Source organism: Cibotium barometz, chromosome 59 (assembly GCF_041138505.1).
Source record: "Cibotium barometz isolate CiBa-2024 chromosome 59, ASM4113850v1, whole genome shotgun sequence".
Classification (NCBI taxonomy): Eukaryota; Viridiplantae; Streptophyta; class Polypodiopsida; order Cyatheales; family Cibotiaceae; genus Cibotium; species Cibotium barometz.
Window position 1 is genome coordinate 18,160,733 of NC_141104.1, and position 19,817 is coordinate 18,180,549.

The 19,817-nt window shown below is 39.4% G+C and overlaps 1 protein-coding gene across 1 annotated transcript; it reads right to left on the minus strand.

Annotated features, from left to right (window-relative positions):
- Positions 1-14,711: 14,711 nt before the first annotated feature.
- On the minus strand, positions 14,712-16,071 carry LOC147605550 (putative E3 ubiquitin-protein ligase ATL44). Its single transcript, XM_086793156.1, has one exon. It carries the CDS (start codon positions 15,995-15,997, stop codon positions 15,353-15,355), a length of 645 nt encoding a protein of 214 aa, XP_086649282.1. The 5' UTR covers positions 15,998-16,071; the 3' UTR covers positions 14,712-15,352.
- Positions 16,072-19,817: the final 3,746 nt, after the last annotated feature.

Below are 19,817 nucleotides of genomic sequence, written 5' to 3' on the forward strand. Positions count from 1 at the left end.
AGGAGTACTTCTGTAAATATTGAGGCTGAATCATTAGCTTTAAATTAACCCTATGCTAATCTTGTCTTCAATTTGTGGGCAGCATGAGCACTCGTCTCCTGATATTTTGCTTACAGCAGCAAATCTGTTAGGACAATACTTGTCTTCAATTTGTGGGTAGCATGAGCACTCGTCTCCTGATATTCTGTTTGCAGCAGCAAATCTGTTAGGACAATACTTGTCCTCTCCATCTACAAGACATTGGTCTCAAGCTAAACGTGTTTTGAAGTACTGGAAGGGCACTGCAAATTTTGGACTTGTATCACCGTAAGACATATCTTCATCAACTTATCTTAATCTTTTGGGTTATTCAGGTGCTAATTGGACAAGCTCTAACTTGTCCATGCGATCCACCAATGGTAATTGCTTCTTTATCAATGGCTGTTTGGTATCTTGGGCTAGCAAGAGACAACGCTGTATTGCAGTTTCTCCTACAGAGTTTGAATATGTAGCTGCATCTTTAGCAGCTACATAGCAGCTCGTGAATTGGTTTGGCTTCGACAATTGCTGGCTGATATTGTTCATTCTCCTTCCTCAAGCACTCCTCTTAGATGTGACAACCAAAGTGCTATTAGTCTAGCCAAGGACTACGTGCAATGTGAGATCCCTGTTCCCACCGTGCAACGGATTAGGGGTACTAGCAGCGGAAGTAGCACATCTAGCGCGAGAAGGGCCCCACACTCGGGGCCTCATCCACGGATATCCGGACAAGAGACTAATCCGTCGATTTTTCTAAAACCGAACTCGAAAAAACTCCCCTTACCCGGAAAGCACGGACGATTCCACCAGGATAACTTTTTACTCTAACGTAGTCAAGATCATTATTGATCACGCTGATCCGACTGCACCTATAAAGATACTCGTTCGGATCAAGGAAGAAACTTACACTTGGATCATTGGGATCAATGCTTTTTTCCCCATCAAGAGGCACAGCCTTTGATTCCTATCCATAGAATAATTACTATCCAGATTTACTTTATCTATCGTAATAACAAAAATTGAGTCTCGATTTACAGATCCATCAGTCCAGCCTAACCCCATCCAGTCCCATGGGTTAGCCAACCGCCCAACCACTGTAGTGATGGGATCCAATTTAGAATTTGATTTTTGTCCCGGGTACCAGGGAAAAGAGTTCCCAGGTCCCCTAGCCGGATGTTCATGCAAAAATAAAACTAGTCACACCACTTACACACCCAATATGAGATCGCCTTTTTCACAGATTCAACCAGTTTTAAAATGATCCTTTAATGAAACCATAGTATCACTGATCACCATCTTCCAAATTATCCGGTTGATTCTTAATTTCCCATCATTCCTTCATCAGAGTATCTATGGCATCATTGGCAACTAGAACGCTCACCACCTGTCCACTCAGGGGCCTTTTCAATAGTTCCTAGCCCATAATACTCGGCAATATAATCACTTATAAAAATCAAGATGGACTCTCATTGAAGATCAGCAAGATCAACCAACAGATCCATATAAAGAGCCATGGACTCATCCATTGAAGACCAGCAAGGTCAATCAACCAGATCCATGCCCGATTTCACAAAACAACTCTTACTCCTTGTTCCCATATCTTCCTCGACGCACGCGTGGGTATCCTAGGCAACCCAGAGCCCGAGCACCGTATGGTCAGCACCCTCTAGGATCCTTCGCAGGTGACCTAGCGCTTTACTCATAGGCCGCTTCCTTGGTCCCTCATCCACTGTACGGAAGCTCACCATTTTAATCGAACCGAGGCTGGTCAAGACCTCTCGGCCGACTTTGCTACGCGAGACGTCCTCCATTGACTCTCCGTCAGCAGTTGCAACTTTATCAGTTAGGTCTGCACGACCTTAATCACAAGACGGTCAAAATGCTTCCCCAGCATTCTTGACATAAAACAGCCATTTACAAACAGCATTTACAAACAGTTTACAAATACAATTTCTGTATTAACTCTCATTTTTCCACATTATCCCTCATCAATCCACATTACTTATTCCACATTCCATTTATATGTGTACTCATCCCATCACATCATTTTCCATCTCATCACTTCAGATTCCTTCACATCACATATCATATATTCGCATCCATACATATATCCACATCCACATCCACATTCACATCCATACATCCACATCTACATCCATGCATCTATTTTCACATCCACATCTACATGCACATTCATGCATCCTCATCCATACATCCACATCTACATGCACATTCACATCCATACATCCACATCTATATGCGTACATTCACATCCACATCTATATGCGTACATTCACATCTACATGCATACATTTACATCCACATTCATACATCTACATCTACAAGCATACATCCACATCTCCATGCATACATCCACATCCACATTCACATTCACATCCATACATCTACATCTACATGCATACATCCACCTCCACATTCACATCCACATCTATACATCTACATCTACATGCATACATCCACCTCCACATTCACATCCACATCTATACATCTACATCTACATGCATACATCCACACCTCCATGCATACATCCACATCCACATTCACATTCACATCCATACATCTACATCTACATGCATACATCCACATCTCCATGCATACCTCCACATCCACATTCACATTCACATCCATACATCTACATCTACATGCATACATCCACATCTCCATGCATACATCCACATCCACATTCACATTCACATCCATACATCTACATCTATATGCATACATCCACCTCCATATTCACATCCACATCCATACATCTACATCTACATGCATACATCCACCTCCATATTCACATCCACATCTATACATCTACATCTATATGCATACATCCATACATACCCATCCACATTCACATCTATATTCTCACCCTATCACAACCCATATACATCTTATCCCATCACATACACTTCTTACCTCATCTCATACACATCCTATCACTTCTTAACTCATCTTATCACATCCTAACTCATCTCATATGCATCTTATCACATCTTATCACTTCCCATATCTTTTATGCATACCTCTATGCATGAAATTCAATTATGCTAAAAGTAACATTTTTATAATAAAATATTCATCTTTTATGCATACCTCCATGCATGAAATTCAATTATGCTAAAAGTAACACTTTTAAAATAAAATATTCATCTTTTATGCATACCTCTATGCATGAAATTCAATTATGCTAAAAGTAACACTTTTATAATAAAATATTCATCTCTTATGCATACCTCTATGCATACCTCTATGCATGAAATTCAATTATGCTAAAAGTAACTCTTTTATAATAAAATATTCATCTTTTATGCATATCTCTATGCATGAAATTTAATTATGCAAAAAGTAACTCTTTTATAATAAAATATTCATCTTTTATGCATACCTCTATGCATGAAATTTAATTATTGCTAAAAGTAACACTTTTATAATAAAATATTCATCTTTTATGCATACCTCTATGCATGAAATTCAATTATGCTAAAAGTAACACTTTTATAATAAAATAAAAGATGAATTTTCTTTTACTAAATTCTAAAAATTTCGCCATATCCTCCTTTGTATGGCTGACCATTTTTCAATTTTCTACGTCTTTAAAACTAATTAAAAGTACACCAATATTGAAATTATCCTAAAGTAAACATTTTTTTTCCACTTAATTGAGATAAACATTATAAAAATTTAACATTAATCACTTAACCATTCACCTAGGATAGAGAATGGTTGGTTTTGTTAGAGAAGAGAGGGGAATGCCTTTTGTAATGAGGCCTAACATTATAGTAGAGAGAAGACATAAAGCATAAAAACCATAAAAAACCATAAAAAATCATAAAAAACCATAAAATAATTGAAAGAAAGAAGAATCACCAACTTACTAATGACTTGATAGCTTTCCTGTGGCTTGATGGTTTGAGGGTTCAACTCTTATTTGGACAAGAGTGGCCACCAATCTTTGGAAGAGGGAAATGTCAAAAACTAATGAATTATTAACAAATTCATAGTTCTTGGCTTGGGTGGAGTAGAGTAACAATGCATTAAACATTGTTGAGTTTCAACAAGGGGGAAGGCCTCTATTTATAGGGAAAAGTGAGCTCCTAACCAAACAAACTGATTCTAGAATTTTCCCACTCAGTTTGGTCAATTTTTGACCATTTTTAGGTCAGTTGAGCTAACTTTTTGCAACTGGACTGGAATTAGGAGAGACGAGAGATAAAATATCACATTATTTATGAGTTTAAAACTCATTCAAGCATGTGAAATATGCACCTCCTTTAATGGACTCCCCTTCCTTACATATGTGTCAAAATGGAATCATTATACCAAAATATCTCATGTTTTAATATTGCTCATAGTTTTTTACTAATAAACCTTGTACATTTTCAACTCTTCATCTTATGTGAGTATTTACTCATTTTTGGATACCCAAAATATCTCATATTTTTAATATTGCTCATAGTTTTTTACTAATAAACCTTGTACATTTTCAACTCTTCATCTTATGTGAGCATTTACTCATTTTTGGATACCCAAAATATCTCATATTTTTTATATTACTCATAGTTTCTTACTAATAAACCTTGTACATAGTCAACTCTTCATCTTATGTGAGCATTTACTCATTTTTGGGTATCATCTTTTACAAAATTGGATTTATCTCCTCCCCACACATGGATTGATCTTATTGGTCCATAGGAACCTTAATTGGACCATAATCCAAAAATTTCTGAAAATCTAGACCCTTAGGCTAAGGTCCTTTATACCTATTTCCAATTAATTCCAATTGCACATTGGAAAATTCTTTTTGAATTTCTGTTTCATGGGAATTCATTTTAATAAGATGAGATATTTTTCTATCTAAAAATATTCAATTTTTGAATATTCTCTCTCTAGAATATTTTCTCTCTCTATGTTAAAACAGGCAGAGACGAGATCTCTTATATTTCTGAAGAGGGAATTGATTACAGAAGTAAGGAAAGGAGCAATAATGGTAGAACATTTTCCAACTGATCAAATGATTGTGTGCAAGGCACCCAATGACGACCACATACTGACAACACCACGGAAGAGAGTGACCCCTGGGATCCTATGACACAAACAATGGGATCACCAGAGTCCAGCCCTCCTCCCACAGAAGCACCAACACACACACACATGCAGGCCGGAGCAAGCGCATGAAGAAGACCCCACGATGCAGCCAACCTAGAGATCAAGACAGAGAGTCTGATATGATGAGTAGTTCGATTGGGTTGGTGAAAACATTCCTACATTGCGCAGCACCATAGGTGGCAAGACCCTACTACTAGGATAGTGTCCCCTACCTACCCGGGAGGAACTTGATACACAGGTACCACAACAGTAGGCAGGAGGAGGATTCAGACTATTAGAGAGATCAAGGGGAGGTTATATTGCAAGTGCGCGCAAGTGCAAAAAGGTCAAGCTCTTTAAGCCAAGGAAGTCCCAACCTCGCCAACACACCAACACAACACAGAGAGCTCCAAGGAGAAGGATGCACCAAGGGCATAGGGCTCTACAAGAAATCAAGTTTTATCACAGGAACACTGAGTTGCTGATAAGAAGAGCCTCTTTCGCTCGCACAATCAAGGAGATTCTCCAACGATATAGAACAGAGTTCCATGTGCAGGGGATTATCCTTGAAGCATTGCAAGAAGCCGCCGAGGCTTACCTTGTTGGGCTTTTTGAAGACACCAACCTCCTTGCAATACATGCAAAGAGGATTACCATTTTTGCCAAGGACATGCAACTAGCTCGGCATATTCGAGGCGAGCGCGATACAATCAAGAGATCTTAGATGTTAACCTACTTTTTGAAGCAACTCTTTTGTTTCAAACCCCCCTTTGTAACAAGAGATCAGAATTACTCCTGGAGGGCTGGGGAAGCTGTACCAGAACAGTGTGAATTTGGGCTTTGCAGTAGCGGTGTAGGCTTAAAATTTGCACTATTCTGGCATTGCTCTCCTAGCCACTCATGATAATTTCTGATGCATTTATAATGAAGTTGAGTACATTGATTACAAAAAATAGTAGTTTACAAGATAAAAACACCTTTAATCATGTGTAAAAATACATTGTTTATCATCCAATGCATCAGAATTGCTCCAGAACAGTGTGAATTTGGGCTCTATAGCAGGCGGTGCAGGCTCAAAATTTACAGTGTTCTGGCACTGCTCCCCCAGGCCCCCATGGTCATTTCTGATACATTTACAAAGAAATTGATGATACAAACTAGAAAAAACAATGATATACTTGATGAGAATAAGTTTGCAAAAATTGTATTGTATTCATAATAAGAAGTGATACATCATCTTCACAAAAGATTTCTTACAATATTGAGCTTCCTTCTCTTGTTATTGGGCATAGTGTGCTCAAGGAGTGATTGGGCTATTTCTTGAGGATCCTCTGTGCCTATGCTTTTGGCTATAACTATACAAGCAAGAATCTTACCCCTAAATCCAGAACCAAAAACACGAAGGCAAGGGATTTTTTAATCAAAACTATACATTTGGTGCTCTGCGCCATAGAGGCTACACAGAGCACCTTAGAGAGGGCTTTCAAAAAGAAGAGTGAAGGTAGATTGAGGGATGTAGTCCCTCTATGGTGCTCTGCGCCATAGAGGCTACACAGAGCACCTTAGAGAGGGCTTTCAAAAAGAAGAGTGAAGGTAGATTGAGGGATGTAGTCCCTGTGGATGATGGTGATGCCATCCACACTAGGAAGCCAACCAAGATTGAGGGATGTAGTCCCTGTGGATGATGGTGATGCCATCCACAGGAAGCCGACCAAGATAGTGCGCCAACGTAGCATCATGTCCATGGACCTTGGCCCGGTCTCTGCTCTGCCGCCGCCTCACCCAGCAAATGTGTCAATTTCAACCACCCTCTGCATTCAAAGGAAAAATCAAAATATTTTTCTATACATAATTACAAATGTTTCTAAGTTGTAAAAGATCGATTATTACCTCTTGCTTGATGTCTTATTTTGCCAAAGTGCTGGTGGGGGCGGAGAGGTCAATCGAGGACTTAGCCTCATCCTTTTTAGGTGCTTTGGTCTCCTCCTTCACTCCAGCAGCAGCAGGGGTATCCTTTTCAGCCTCTAGCTTATCTTGTAAGGTTGTGAATTCCTCCTCTAGAACTAGGGCTTGCTCCGCGGTGTCAACCACACTATCCTTGACCAAAGCAACTATCTCTACGATAGATTCTCCAAGGGAAAATATGACACTATCTAGGTGAGGACCGAGGTTGGACGTATCAAGGTCTACTTCACATCGCATGCATATAATGCCCAAGCATTCATCCATTCTCAAGCCACCTGCCTTTTCAAGGTCATGAAGAAATAAGTATTCTTCACCTTCCACCACACCACAATGGTGCTCAAGAGATTGATCTCAAGCTCTAGCAACTTCTTGCTCTCCTCGTGTGGGGAAGATGGGCCCGCATCTTCCACTATAGCAGGCTGTTCAACTGCAGATTGTGCACCCTCTAGAAAGTGCTCTGATGCAAGCTGCTCTTCCACACCAGCACTCGTACCTAGTGCCTTCACTTCCTTGTCATCCCTCAAATAACTTGCCAAGTGCAATGCAGGCATCTCTACCTCCTCATCTGAATCCTCATCTCGTTGATGAGGAATGCAGAGGTGGCGAGCCACGAGAGGAACCTAGTTCCTAAATTTCCCTTTCCCAACCTCTTCACCTGCTTCTTATTGAAGGTACAGTAAGCTCCTGCGGGGATGTAGATGTCAATGAAGCATTCAAGTCACTGGATGTAGGGGCGGGTGTATTTTTGAATGTACTTAAGCAGCTCAATAGGCACCCATCGATCATTGGGGCAATGGGGAAAGGAGATGGAGTTGGGAGCCAAGTATTGCTCCATGTATGCAATCTGGGTCTCATAATGTTGGGACGCAAGGGCGAGTGACTTTTCAAAGTCGACTTCACGAGAGAACATGGCAAAGAGCTCGTTCTTGCCCACCCATGGGGTGCTGGAGAGGAACTCACAGAAGTTGTCAAAGTGGGTAGCCATGTGTGAATGCAAAGAGATAGTGTGAGCTCGTGCTTGGTTTCTATCGCATGAAAATGAGAAAGAAAGCACCTTTGGCCTATTTATAGTTAAAATTTAAAGTTTAGCCTTTTCACACGCTAGATGCTAGACAAAAAAATTATAGTTTGCAAAAATATTAAGATTTCAATTACTCTTGTCCCTAACATGCATCAGAACAGAGGTTATTTTCCCATATACCGAGTTCATCTTCAAGCTCTTCCACATGCCTACTATGTGTTGGTAGGGCTATGCACCTTGCTGGCTGAAAATTCAAGGTCCCCTATTTGCCATGATTCTGAGACCATGGTTGTCGCCTCCTTACGCTTCCCAATGTGTAAAAATATAGAAAGTGGCACAATAACCAGAAAGTGTAAGGGTTAATTATAAACATATAGTGGAATAAAATATGCATTTCTTCTTGAAACTTGACTCTTCCACATTGTCAAAGCCCATGATGCTAAAGTGTTGACGCAAGTCTGCTAGGCTCCAATGCTTGCTTGCTGTCACTCGCTCAATCCATCCATTTTGCATCATCACAGCTACCTCAATAGGCACAATTTCTTCTTTCTGAGGCTTGAAGTGGGATCCATGTCCCGTGCTTTTGCATCCATCTTTGGTAGTGCAGACACATGTACAAAATAGAGCGTGTCTTCAAGAACTTGAAAGACACTGTAGAGTCTACTACATTGCACTTGTACACATCACCTTGATGTGACTGCTTATTAACCTCCCAACCCACTCCTTGTAATCCTTGAATGAGGTCAGATCGTACCTCCTTACAAATATACATTGTTTTTGTTTGGTGCATCGGCATGGAATTGAACATGTGCACAAAAACATGTAAATGACAAAACCAATTCAGCCCTACCAACCTAGATGCCTTTGAAAACTTGAGTGATGTCTTGATATCACTTACCATCTTAAACTTTAAGCATAAGATGGTCCAAGCATCAGGTTTGGGCCATTTGGGATTGTTAAGAGGGGGGTTGGGGATCTCTTCTAGCTTGCCAAATAATACAAAATATGAGAGAAAAGAAAAAGATATTATTCTGTACAAGCTCACTTGGGCTTGGAGATACAAACATTACCTCTCCAATGGATGTATGCATAGCATATAAAACTCCAGTGAGGCTTTGGAGTAGTTGTTCCTTAACATAATTAGAGGGGAAAATATCTGTAGATAGAGACATAAGAAAATGGAGAATGATAAGAAAATTTGAAACAAAAAATCCAATATTAGCATGTTGTTAAAGCTGTGTTTATATTACATTGACAATTTGAAGGAAACCTTGGTCGTTGGCTTTGAATGTAAAGGTCGCCGCCAAGGGTATACACATGTTACACTATGGCAACCAGTCCTTCCTTCTTAGTATGCTTGAAGCCTTGTAGCCGCCCCTTCCAATGATGTAGCATATTCCCTAGTTGACGCACTCGATATGGTCCCTTAGAGCTTGGCTGCATGTCGACCCAAGCCCCAACCCTGAATCTTGTTGGAGCCCAAACTCCATGCTTATCTCTTGTGTTATGCAAGACAAGCTCTTCCACCTTCTCCCTAGGACTTCTCACATTACTGGAAGAGGCCATGGTTGTAAGAAAAGAGAAGAAGGGAAAAGAAAAGCTTGTTATTACAACAGAGGAGTGGAGAGGAGAGAAAGTTCAGGGTTTTCAGTGCAGTAATGGAAAGCTTAAAAGAGGGTTAGAGTTTGAGAATAGGCTTCCTGAACCTAGAGTAGACTAAAGAGGGATAGAGTTTCTACAGCAATGGAGAGGGAGGGAGCATGAGAGGGAGAGAGAGGGAGCTTGAGAGGGAGAGAGAGGGAGCATGAGAGGGAGGGAGCTTGAGAAGGAGGGAGAGCTTGAGAGGGATGGAGTTTCTGCAGCAATGGAGAGCTTAGAAAAGGAAGAAAGAGGGAGAGGAAGCTTGAGAGGGAGGGAGCTTGAGAAGGAGGGAGAGCTTGAGAGCTATGGAGTTTCTGTAGCAATGGAGAGCTTAGAAGAAGAGGAAGAAAGAGGTTTAAAATGAGCTTTTCGAACCTAGAGTATATTGGGGAGAAGTTTGAGAGGGAAAACACACTTTTGAGAAAAAATTAAAAAAATTCAAATTTTAGGGTTTTTTATTCCGCACGATTCTAGGTGGGGAGACCTCTAAGTTTGGGCCGAGGATGTAGGGGTACAAGAGTAGTAATTAGGCCCCATTAGCAAACCAAAGCCTAGCCCCCCTAGGGTCAAAGAAGTCAAAAATGTGCACCTAGCCCTCTTCCTATTGGTCCATTCCTAATCAAAAGTTAATCCAAGAGGCCCTCTTTGGGTCCAAAAAATTCCTAATGGATTAAGTTGTACGATTAAGATATGACTAGATTCAGGACCATCACAGCTGACATGGCTGCTAACACACTAATGGTGTGTTCTCACGAGGAAAAAACCCCCGCCAGCATAGGATAAACAGTACCCATGATCAGGTGTTCACACCTAAACTTGTCGGAGGCATAACGCTAACAGGTAAGACTTTCAAAGTCCTCTTTTAATACAAGGGCTGTCCAATATGAAATCAAGGCACTCATTTTGGGTTAAAAAGGCCACCATCGAGGTGTAAATGTATTGAACCAATATAGTTCCATTAACTAGAAGTTGATAAAAAGGCCTTGGTTTAAACCAAGTGAAAGAGCTAGTTGCTCGAGGGGTTCACCTAAAAATATGTAATTATACTACGTGAGTTCAAATGAAGGGGTTTTTTAATTCAAAAGTTTAAGATAAATTTATAGAAATATATTTACAAAAAGGATTTTTTAATCCATTTTGAAAAAAAACCCATAAGTCCATAAAGAACAAGGGTCATTTTATCCATGAAAAATTTACAAGTAAGGGGTTTTTAAAATACTCCTTGAATGCAATACATAGGGTTTCTTAGTAGTACACTCCCCCGAGGCTAGTTGGATTATCTCTTTTTAAAAAAACAAAGGTTATAATAAATCATTTATTTTCCAAAGCTACTAAAGTAAGACATTTTTTATAAGCAAGTTTACAGATAATGTTAATAAGGCCAATCAAAACTCTGTGTGTGTGTGTGTAGCCTAAAGATATTTATATATATATAAGGCTAACGTGTGTGTGTGTGTATCCTACAATATATATACATATTTACATATACCCTAATAGATTTTTAGCCAAATGTGTGTGTGTGTGTGTGTAGCCTAAAACATATAGTTTCTATATATATATATATCATTTATATATATAAATATAAAAGATAGATATATATGTATCATTCCATTTTTGTATATAATATATAGCCTAAAATATACAACATATTATATATTTTCTATTAGGTTATATAGATTATCTAATAGACTGTTAGCATAATGTGTGTGTGTGTGTCTCTATAGCCTAAAATATATATATATTGTTAGCTTAATATATAATATGTGTAGTGTATGTAGCCTAAAGATATATATATATATCTTTACGCTAATATATGGGGTATAGCCTATATATATATATATATATATATATATATATATATATATATGGCTAATATGTGTATGTGTGTGTGGCCTAAAATATATATACATGTATAGATGTACATATATACATATACCCAATTAAATTTTTAGCCAAATAAATATACATGTATAGATAGATATACATATATGCATATACCCAATTAAAATTTTAGAATATATGTGTAGATAGCTTTTATATATATATATATACGTATATATAGATTCATTTCATTTTTCTGTAAAATATATAGCCTAAAATATACAACGTAATAATAGCAAGACTAGGAGCGTAACGATTCCAAATGCCTCATTGCCCATGGCCAGCCTGGAGCTATGGATAAATGATGTATAACAGGTGGTGTTGGGTGGGCTTCTTCACTTGCGTTTGATCGGAAGACCTTCTCAACCTCGTCCAACGCTAGGCCCATCTCACGATTTTTCGCTGAACCATTTGCATCCAATGGGTCCCTTCCTTCTTCAAGCCCACCATAGCCAACTCTGAGCAACAAAAGCAAAGCAGCTAGTATCAACACAGGCACCTTCGTAGAGTCGTCCGAACGAAAATGGGCCTTTCCCTCTACTACCACTTTTGCTTTTGTAATATGCAGTCAGAAAGGTCTCCTCTATAGTATTAAACTCTGCCGGTAGAGAATGCCAGGCTAGTAGGTGTTTCTGTGAGAGAGAGAGAGAGAGAGAGAGTACTGTTATCTACAAAAGATGGAGATTTAAGCATGCAGATAGGATAGAAAAATATATACAGAGGTTTGCTTTCGTAGGTTTGTATGACAGATTTTTTCTACCAGCATTAAATCCTGCAAAACAATTGTGCAAATTCAAATTCAAATTCTCAAAAAATTCTAAATGCTTTAGATTCTCCCAAAAAAAATTATTAGGTGCCTCCGACCTCGTCCCAAAATTTAAAAACCCTAAAAAATTCTCTTAGTTGCCACGTGGCACACATTCCTTTAATAGATATTAGGCCTCCAACCTATCCTCCGGACAGCGGGAGGAATGCATACTATGGAGGCAGGCCTTAATTTGTAACCCATCAAGCATTTGTGCTGCTATTGCAAGCATCATTCATTTGATATGCATGTCCAACAAGGCATTGCCCCAACAACCCTTGACATGTTTAGTGACATGGCCCGTCTTCGACGGGTAGGAGCTGGGCACACGGTTCACCATTCTTTCTCTCTCTCTCTCTCTCTCTCTCTCTCTGTTTTCATGTGTTGTAATAGTCCTTTTCTCTTTCTCGCTCCCCTTCAGCATTGTCACATTCTCTCTCTCTCTCTCTCTCTCTCTCTCATGGAGTATAGTTGATCGAGGTCTTCTCATATATGTACATAAAAATAGTATATATGTGTGTACCCCTTTTATATATAAATAGTAATCGATATATAAATAAATAGTATATGTATACGTATGTACGTATATATGTATGCATGTATGTATACGTATGTGTGTGTGTGTGTGTGTGTATACACACACACACACACACATGTATGTAGTATATGGGTGTGTACCCCTTTTATATATAAATAGTAATCGATATAAATAAATAGTATATGTATACATATGTACGTATATATGTATATATATATATATATGTATGTATATGTATATGTATATGTAACATACCAAGAGGAGAATAATTTGATTGTTCCACATCATCTTTAGAGATGGCAACTTGCTCACTTTCTTTGTATTTTGTGCAATGATGTTTGGTCTGGTTTGTTGTTAAAATCCAAGGGTGCCATCTTTATATCCTCAAAAGTAGACTTGCGTGGCTCATTGACTTCCATCTCTTCAATAGAAATCTCTGCTTTACATATAACCTTCTCTTGCTTCAATCAGCTATTTACAATAAAAAAGAAAAATTTAAATGCTACAAAAAATGACCATAAAAGCATTGTTTAGAGCTAGATCAACTCCCTCTCTCTCTTTGTCTCCCTCTCTCTCTCCAATAGACTTGGTCAAGGTCAGGTAGGGCATCCTACAAGGCCTCTCTCTCTCTCTCTCCAACATGCTTGTTGGTCAAGGTCAGGTAAGGCATCCTGCAAGACCTCTCTCTATAGCAATGCCATCATGGATTTAATGCTCTCCCCTGTTAGCCGCTCTTATTTACCAAAGCATTGCCATGCACAACTTTACTTGTAGCAAAAAATCCCTTCATAAACTTGCTTTGTGTTGTGCCCCTCTCCTATGTAACTATAGCCTTTGAATACCAAAGTTAAGTTCCTCATATTTGGCAAAAAGCCCTTCCATTTGACTTAATGTATGTAGTGTGTGTGTTTACAAATGTACAAACGTATGTATTCGTGCGGAACATAATAAATGAGTCTTATATATAAACAACTTATTTATTTTTCCAAAACACACTCAAAATCACGACCGCCTCCGCAGTAGAGACGTCGTGGTCGCCTCTCATTGTGGCTTCTGGGATGTGCAATGCCGTGAAGTCCATGATCGACCTTTTCGAATCACGCTTTCAGCTCTGCAAATATCGGACACCAAAAGACCCGTTTCTGCGGCGACTTCGTCCCTGTCGCCTCCTCTGAATGCCCCCTAGTTGCTTGCGTCGTCAAGGAGGTGGCCTAAGGGTCGTTGCCCGAGTTCCTTCAAGTTCTGTACCTCTACAATGGCCCCAACCAACGCTGCGCTCATGACGGAGGTGCTGAGGTAGCACCTCCGTCAACATGCTTCATGCTATGAGCATCCGGCACGACAAAGCCACATACAACTGTCGCTTACCGGTACCAGCCACGTCCTGCAAGAAAATGCCACCAGGCACACGCTCTTCCCCAAGGTGTTCCCAACTTCGGGCAACGGTGTGATTGCGGTGGCCCAAGGGTCGTTGCCTGAGTTCCTTCAAGGTCTCCACAATGGCCCCAACCAGCGCTACACTCATGAAAGCGGCACCGAGGTAACACACCACTTCTTCAATGACGACGGCATACTTCATGCTGTGAGCATCCAGCACAACAAACCCACATACAGCCTGTCGCTTCACCCGTACCAGTCGCTTCGTAGGATTGTATGATAGATTTTTTCTATCAGCATTAAATCGTGCAAAACAATTATGCAAATTCAAATTCAAATTCTCAAAAATGGGCTTAAAATGCTCCCAAAAAAAACTATTAGGTGCCTCCAAACCCCAAAATTTAAAAACCCTAAGAAATTCTCTTAGTTGCCACATGACACACATTCCCTTAATAGATATACATATACATATATAGATCTACAAGAGGTAGTATTCTTAGGCCTCAAGTGCATCACAAACAAAGAACCTCACACTATAAGGTTGTCTATGTAATGTAACCTTTGAGGTGATGCACACTTGTACTTCTATAAACATTTTGCAAGAAAGCAATTGTTGTGATCATTTGTTGCAAACTATTTTGTCTCAAAATATTGTGACAAAGCTGTGCATAGCTACAAAACATACATACATAGATTCTCTGCACAACCCTTCGTATGCATGTGAAAAATGCTTTGAGCCTTTTAGCCTAGCCAGCTTTGTAACAATGTGATTAGGTAAAATCTTCAAGGCTTCAAGAAGGATGAAATGGTTACTCGTTGAAGCATTCAAGACTTGGTTTAGGTTTGGTAACCCTAAAATTTGTACTCTGAGATTGTCTAGAACAAAGGGTTGTAAAAATCCGGGCAAAGAAAAGTAAATCTCACCATAGTAATGCGAAATCTGAAAATATCCCTGTAAGAATAGGAATGGGTTGTGCTTTTGGGCACACAGAGGTAAGAGCTCTCACAGTGTAGAAACCATGGAGAGTGAAGGGGAGGGCGCTCCCTCTGGTTTCATGACGACGTGCACTTCGGCTGAACTGGCTTCCATGAGATCTCCTCTGCAACTGGGACATGTGGAGTGCTTGGCGAGCCACCTGTCGATGCATCCGACGTGGAAGCTGTGCTGGCACTTGGGCAGCACTCGGATCCTCTCCTCGTTCGCGAAATCCAGCAGGCAGATGAGGCACTCGTGAGAGGAGCTGGCGTTCTCCTCCACCTGTGCCGCTGCCGCCTCAGCTTTGCTATCGGAGTAAACCATGGTAGGCAGGGCATTCACTTGGCTCTTCTTCATGCCCGTGTTGGCCTTGTGAGCTGCGGCCGACTCAGCATTTTCTTCCTGCCTGCGAGTGTTGAAACACCAGCGGCGCAGCACACAGCGGATGGCGAAGTTCATGCAGAGAATAGAGATGAGCAGAAACAGCAAAGCTCCGGTAATAATGACGATGTGAGTATCGAAGGTGGTGGTGTAGGTATAAGAGTAATTACTGTTTGTTTGTTCCGGATCAGCGTGAGCTGGAGGGGTACTGCTTGGCAAAGCAGCTGGGGGAGCATCAGAAGAAACTAGCATTGTTCGTCTAGTTAGACTGAAAGACAATTGCGAACCCATCTCTCTCTCTCTCTCTCTCTCTCTCACACACACACACACACACACACACAGAGTCGGAAGTCCTGGTGGAGTGTTTACTATTAATCCCCAGCTTTTATAAACATTAAAAGGAAGTGGCGAGCCGGCGTAGTGGGTATGCAGCAGATCGACGCGGAGTCGCCATTGAAACAGGTAAAGCACGTCTTCGTCCCACTGTGCTAGGAGACAGTAATATTGTCGTTGGAGGTGGCTGGTTCGCTCTTACTGAACTGGGTACAGTGAAAGGGGATAAGTCCTGTCCATGTGCGTTTGTAGAAAAATAAAAAGGCCCGACAGATGGAGCAACACTAGCAACAGTAGCTGTAGTGGGCAATCCGAACGTCGCTAGTGAGAATATCTTAATCTTCGGCCGCGCCCAATGTTTCAAGTTATCCGGTGCTACGGTTTCATGGTGTAGGATAACCCTCAAGTTTCCCCCGCACATCACATCACATGTATGTGGACCATACTACAACATAAATGTATATTGATTTTGTTAATCTACCTTTTTTTCTATATACTTTATTTATAAATGAACTGTATTTTACACTCTGTGTAAGTGGAATATATTGATAATACACAAATGAGACAAGTGACTTCAAATGAACATTGTAAGTGGACTCGATAAAAAATGGTATCATGTGCACTCAAGTGATAGATTTTTTAAAAAAATAGTGAGCCCTTCAAATCACGAGATGAAAAGCATCTTCCTTAAAAAAATGACTCCATTTTTAAAAACCCTAAACTCTACCCTTCTAATATTGAAGCACAAAAGTTAAATTAAATTTCATTCCTCAATAAAATAATGGGTTTGTCCTTCAAAACCGACCCTACTAGAGGATTGTCAACCCCCATTCAATACACACACGCACACACACACACACAAGACTTTATTAAATTTATACATGTGCCAAATTCTTACCTTTTTTGTGGTATATTAGCCAAAGAAAAAGGTGATCAGAAGCTACGATTTCCACATATGCTACAACTCTAATGAAGTTTTGTATCAACATAAGATGAAAAGTGGATCTGCACATGTTCATAAGCTATAATTTCCACATATGATACAACTATAATGAAGTTTTGTATCAATATAAGAAAACATTTATAAGAAAACATTTATAATAAGAAAACATTTATACCAAAAGTGGATGAGCACACGTTTGCATATCCTTCGTGTGTGTATGACAATGTCTTTCAAAGTACTTTTAGCTTTTAAAAAAGAAGTCTCGTATCAATTAAAGAAAGTAACATCTAGGTTAGCCTTAGATTAGCCTAATTAGCTTGGATTAAAGAAAGCTTTGAGAGATTAACACTAAGAGCAATGAAAAGTAAAGTGTAATAATAGTCCAAAGATATCAAAAGATTCAAAGCTACAATAGTACTAGAGCACATGTCTTTTATAGTCCCAAGGCCCATGTGCCCTAATCCCACATATAAATGATCCTAAGCCCATGTGCCTAGGCCCATCCCATGTGCATCTGTATGCTAAAACTCTTTGTTACAAACCATTCCCTCCTAACATGATCTCGTCCTCAAACTCTAAGGGTGGTTGTGCATGAAAATACACATACAAGAGGCTATATACAAATGCCAAAAATCAAACATATAGTCTGTATACATCCAAGTGTGGAAATGAAGATCGCGGTGACATAGATGGTGTAGAGGCCTCCCGAAACAAATGGAAAGCCGAAGAGTCGCACGATCAAGGACATTGATCTCATGCCACCTGGGTCGAAAGAGTATGTCGTATCTCCCCTCGCCATGAGTGTGTAGCCACCTGGGTTAAACGTGAAGTAATGCGCCCCACCGTCAAAAAGTGATCTCCAACAATGCCCGGATCGAATGGAAAGGTTAGTGGACTCCCGCCAATGATGAGGCTATACAAGCTCTCGCTTGGATTGAAGGAAAATCCAAGGCACTCTAAATCCAAGACAGTGGTCCTATGACAATCTAGTGTGAATGGAGAGGCTAAGGAATCACCATCGATGGCAAAGCTAGTCATGTACCCTCGAGGATCAAATGGATAGACAAATTACACATCAGGGATCCTTGATATTAATGTCGTAGTAGCACCAAGGTCAATGGTGTTGGAGCTATATATAGCCTACCCAACCTAACCCTAGGTCTCACCTATATATACCTAACCCCAGTGTGCTTTCTACACACTTCACTTCCTCCCCATCAACATGGTATCAGAGCGCAGTCATGACCATGCGCGCCCGAAAAATCTGTGCACTCAAAAAATTCTACACTCTTCAAAAAACTTAAAACGATCTAACTTCCTTATATGATATCGGAATTTGATGATCTAAGAGTCATTTTTTGGATTTAAAGGTGTTCTGAAGCCTCTTGTCATCTCAAATTTATTAAATTCTGCACGACCAATTTTCTGAAGCAATCAAACAACTTTCCAATCAAGTGCACAATTTCAATCTACTTCCTTTGATATTATTATTTTCATTTTGATCATTATAATAATTTTCTATGTGATTATACACGATTAAGAGTATTACGTTGATAAGTTTAAAATTAAAAAATTTTATAAATGAGTAACTGCTTTATTCATTAATTCTAAATTCTATTCCAAAAGTATTGATATCGAATTGCACAGATGCTTTTCTTTTAGAGATTTTTCTTTTTGGCTTGTTCTCTCTTTCTAATTAGGTGCAAAGATTTCATTTCCCTTATTTTTTATTACTTCATGGCTTTGGTTGCATGTGGCTTTCTTTTATGAGGCTATGGTTACATGTGAGATCTTTGTACTTTTGGAAGCTCTTGGCACCCATCATGTTCTTTTGTCACATCACAAAGGAAAGCACCACGAAGGCTTTCACATGCCAATTATGGGTTTCTTCTCAACACTCTGAGACAATTCCTTTCTAGTGGCAATCATCCCCATCTCACCTCTTATGGACTTTTAGTATGGCACCCTTGGACTAGCATGGATGCTGTTACATCTTTTTTATTTTTATCAACATACTTATTTTGAGCTAGACATTCCAGGGATGCATTCTAACCCTATCTTTAAAAATTGTGATTATGATGTAAATCTATTATAGTGATTTAAATTTATAAATTCAAGTTTTTCTTATTGTTGGTAAGAAGTCAAAATTACAAATTACAAAAGGAATGATATTATGAGTCATCATGATTGACTTTTTATTTGAGTCATTTTTATATGCTCTTTGGGGTAACTCCTGGCTGATGTATGTTACCACCCACAAAAGTTATGGTGACTTTGATAATCATACATGGTTTTTCATTGCTTTAATTGATGAATTTTCTTGAGTTTTTTTGTAGATAATCTCAGCATGTATGCCTTGCCTCATAACATAAGGGTGGCTCTCATTATTATAACTTGCAACATCTTTAATGCTTGGAGTAGTAAACATCAACAATAAACGTTATTTTAGCTCGTATTGCCATTCATTATTGACAAGTTTTAATGAGTCTTATGATCCAAGCATCTCAAAAAAACATTCTCAACAATAAGTTTTATTGACATGCTTTGACATGATTATTTAGTCAACCAAGTTGCGATAGCTTACATTATTTGCCTAATTTTCTACATGCTAAGGTTGATGGTTATATTGTTTTGTTATAGTTATGCCAATTTTCTTGGAGCCCAACTTGACTTTGGGATTTCGATTATATTAAGTGTGGCATTTCGATTATATTCCTAGTTATGATTTGAGGCAGACTCGGCAATTTTACTCCACATATTTTTCACATACAAGGTAATTTTTCTCCACATACTTTTGGGCAGTTTTGCTCCCGATACCAGACAAATTTTCTCCAG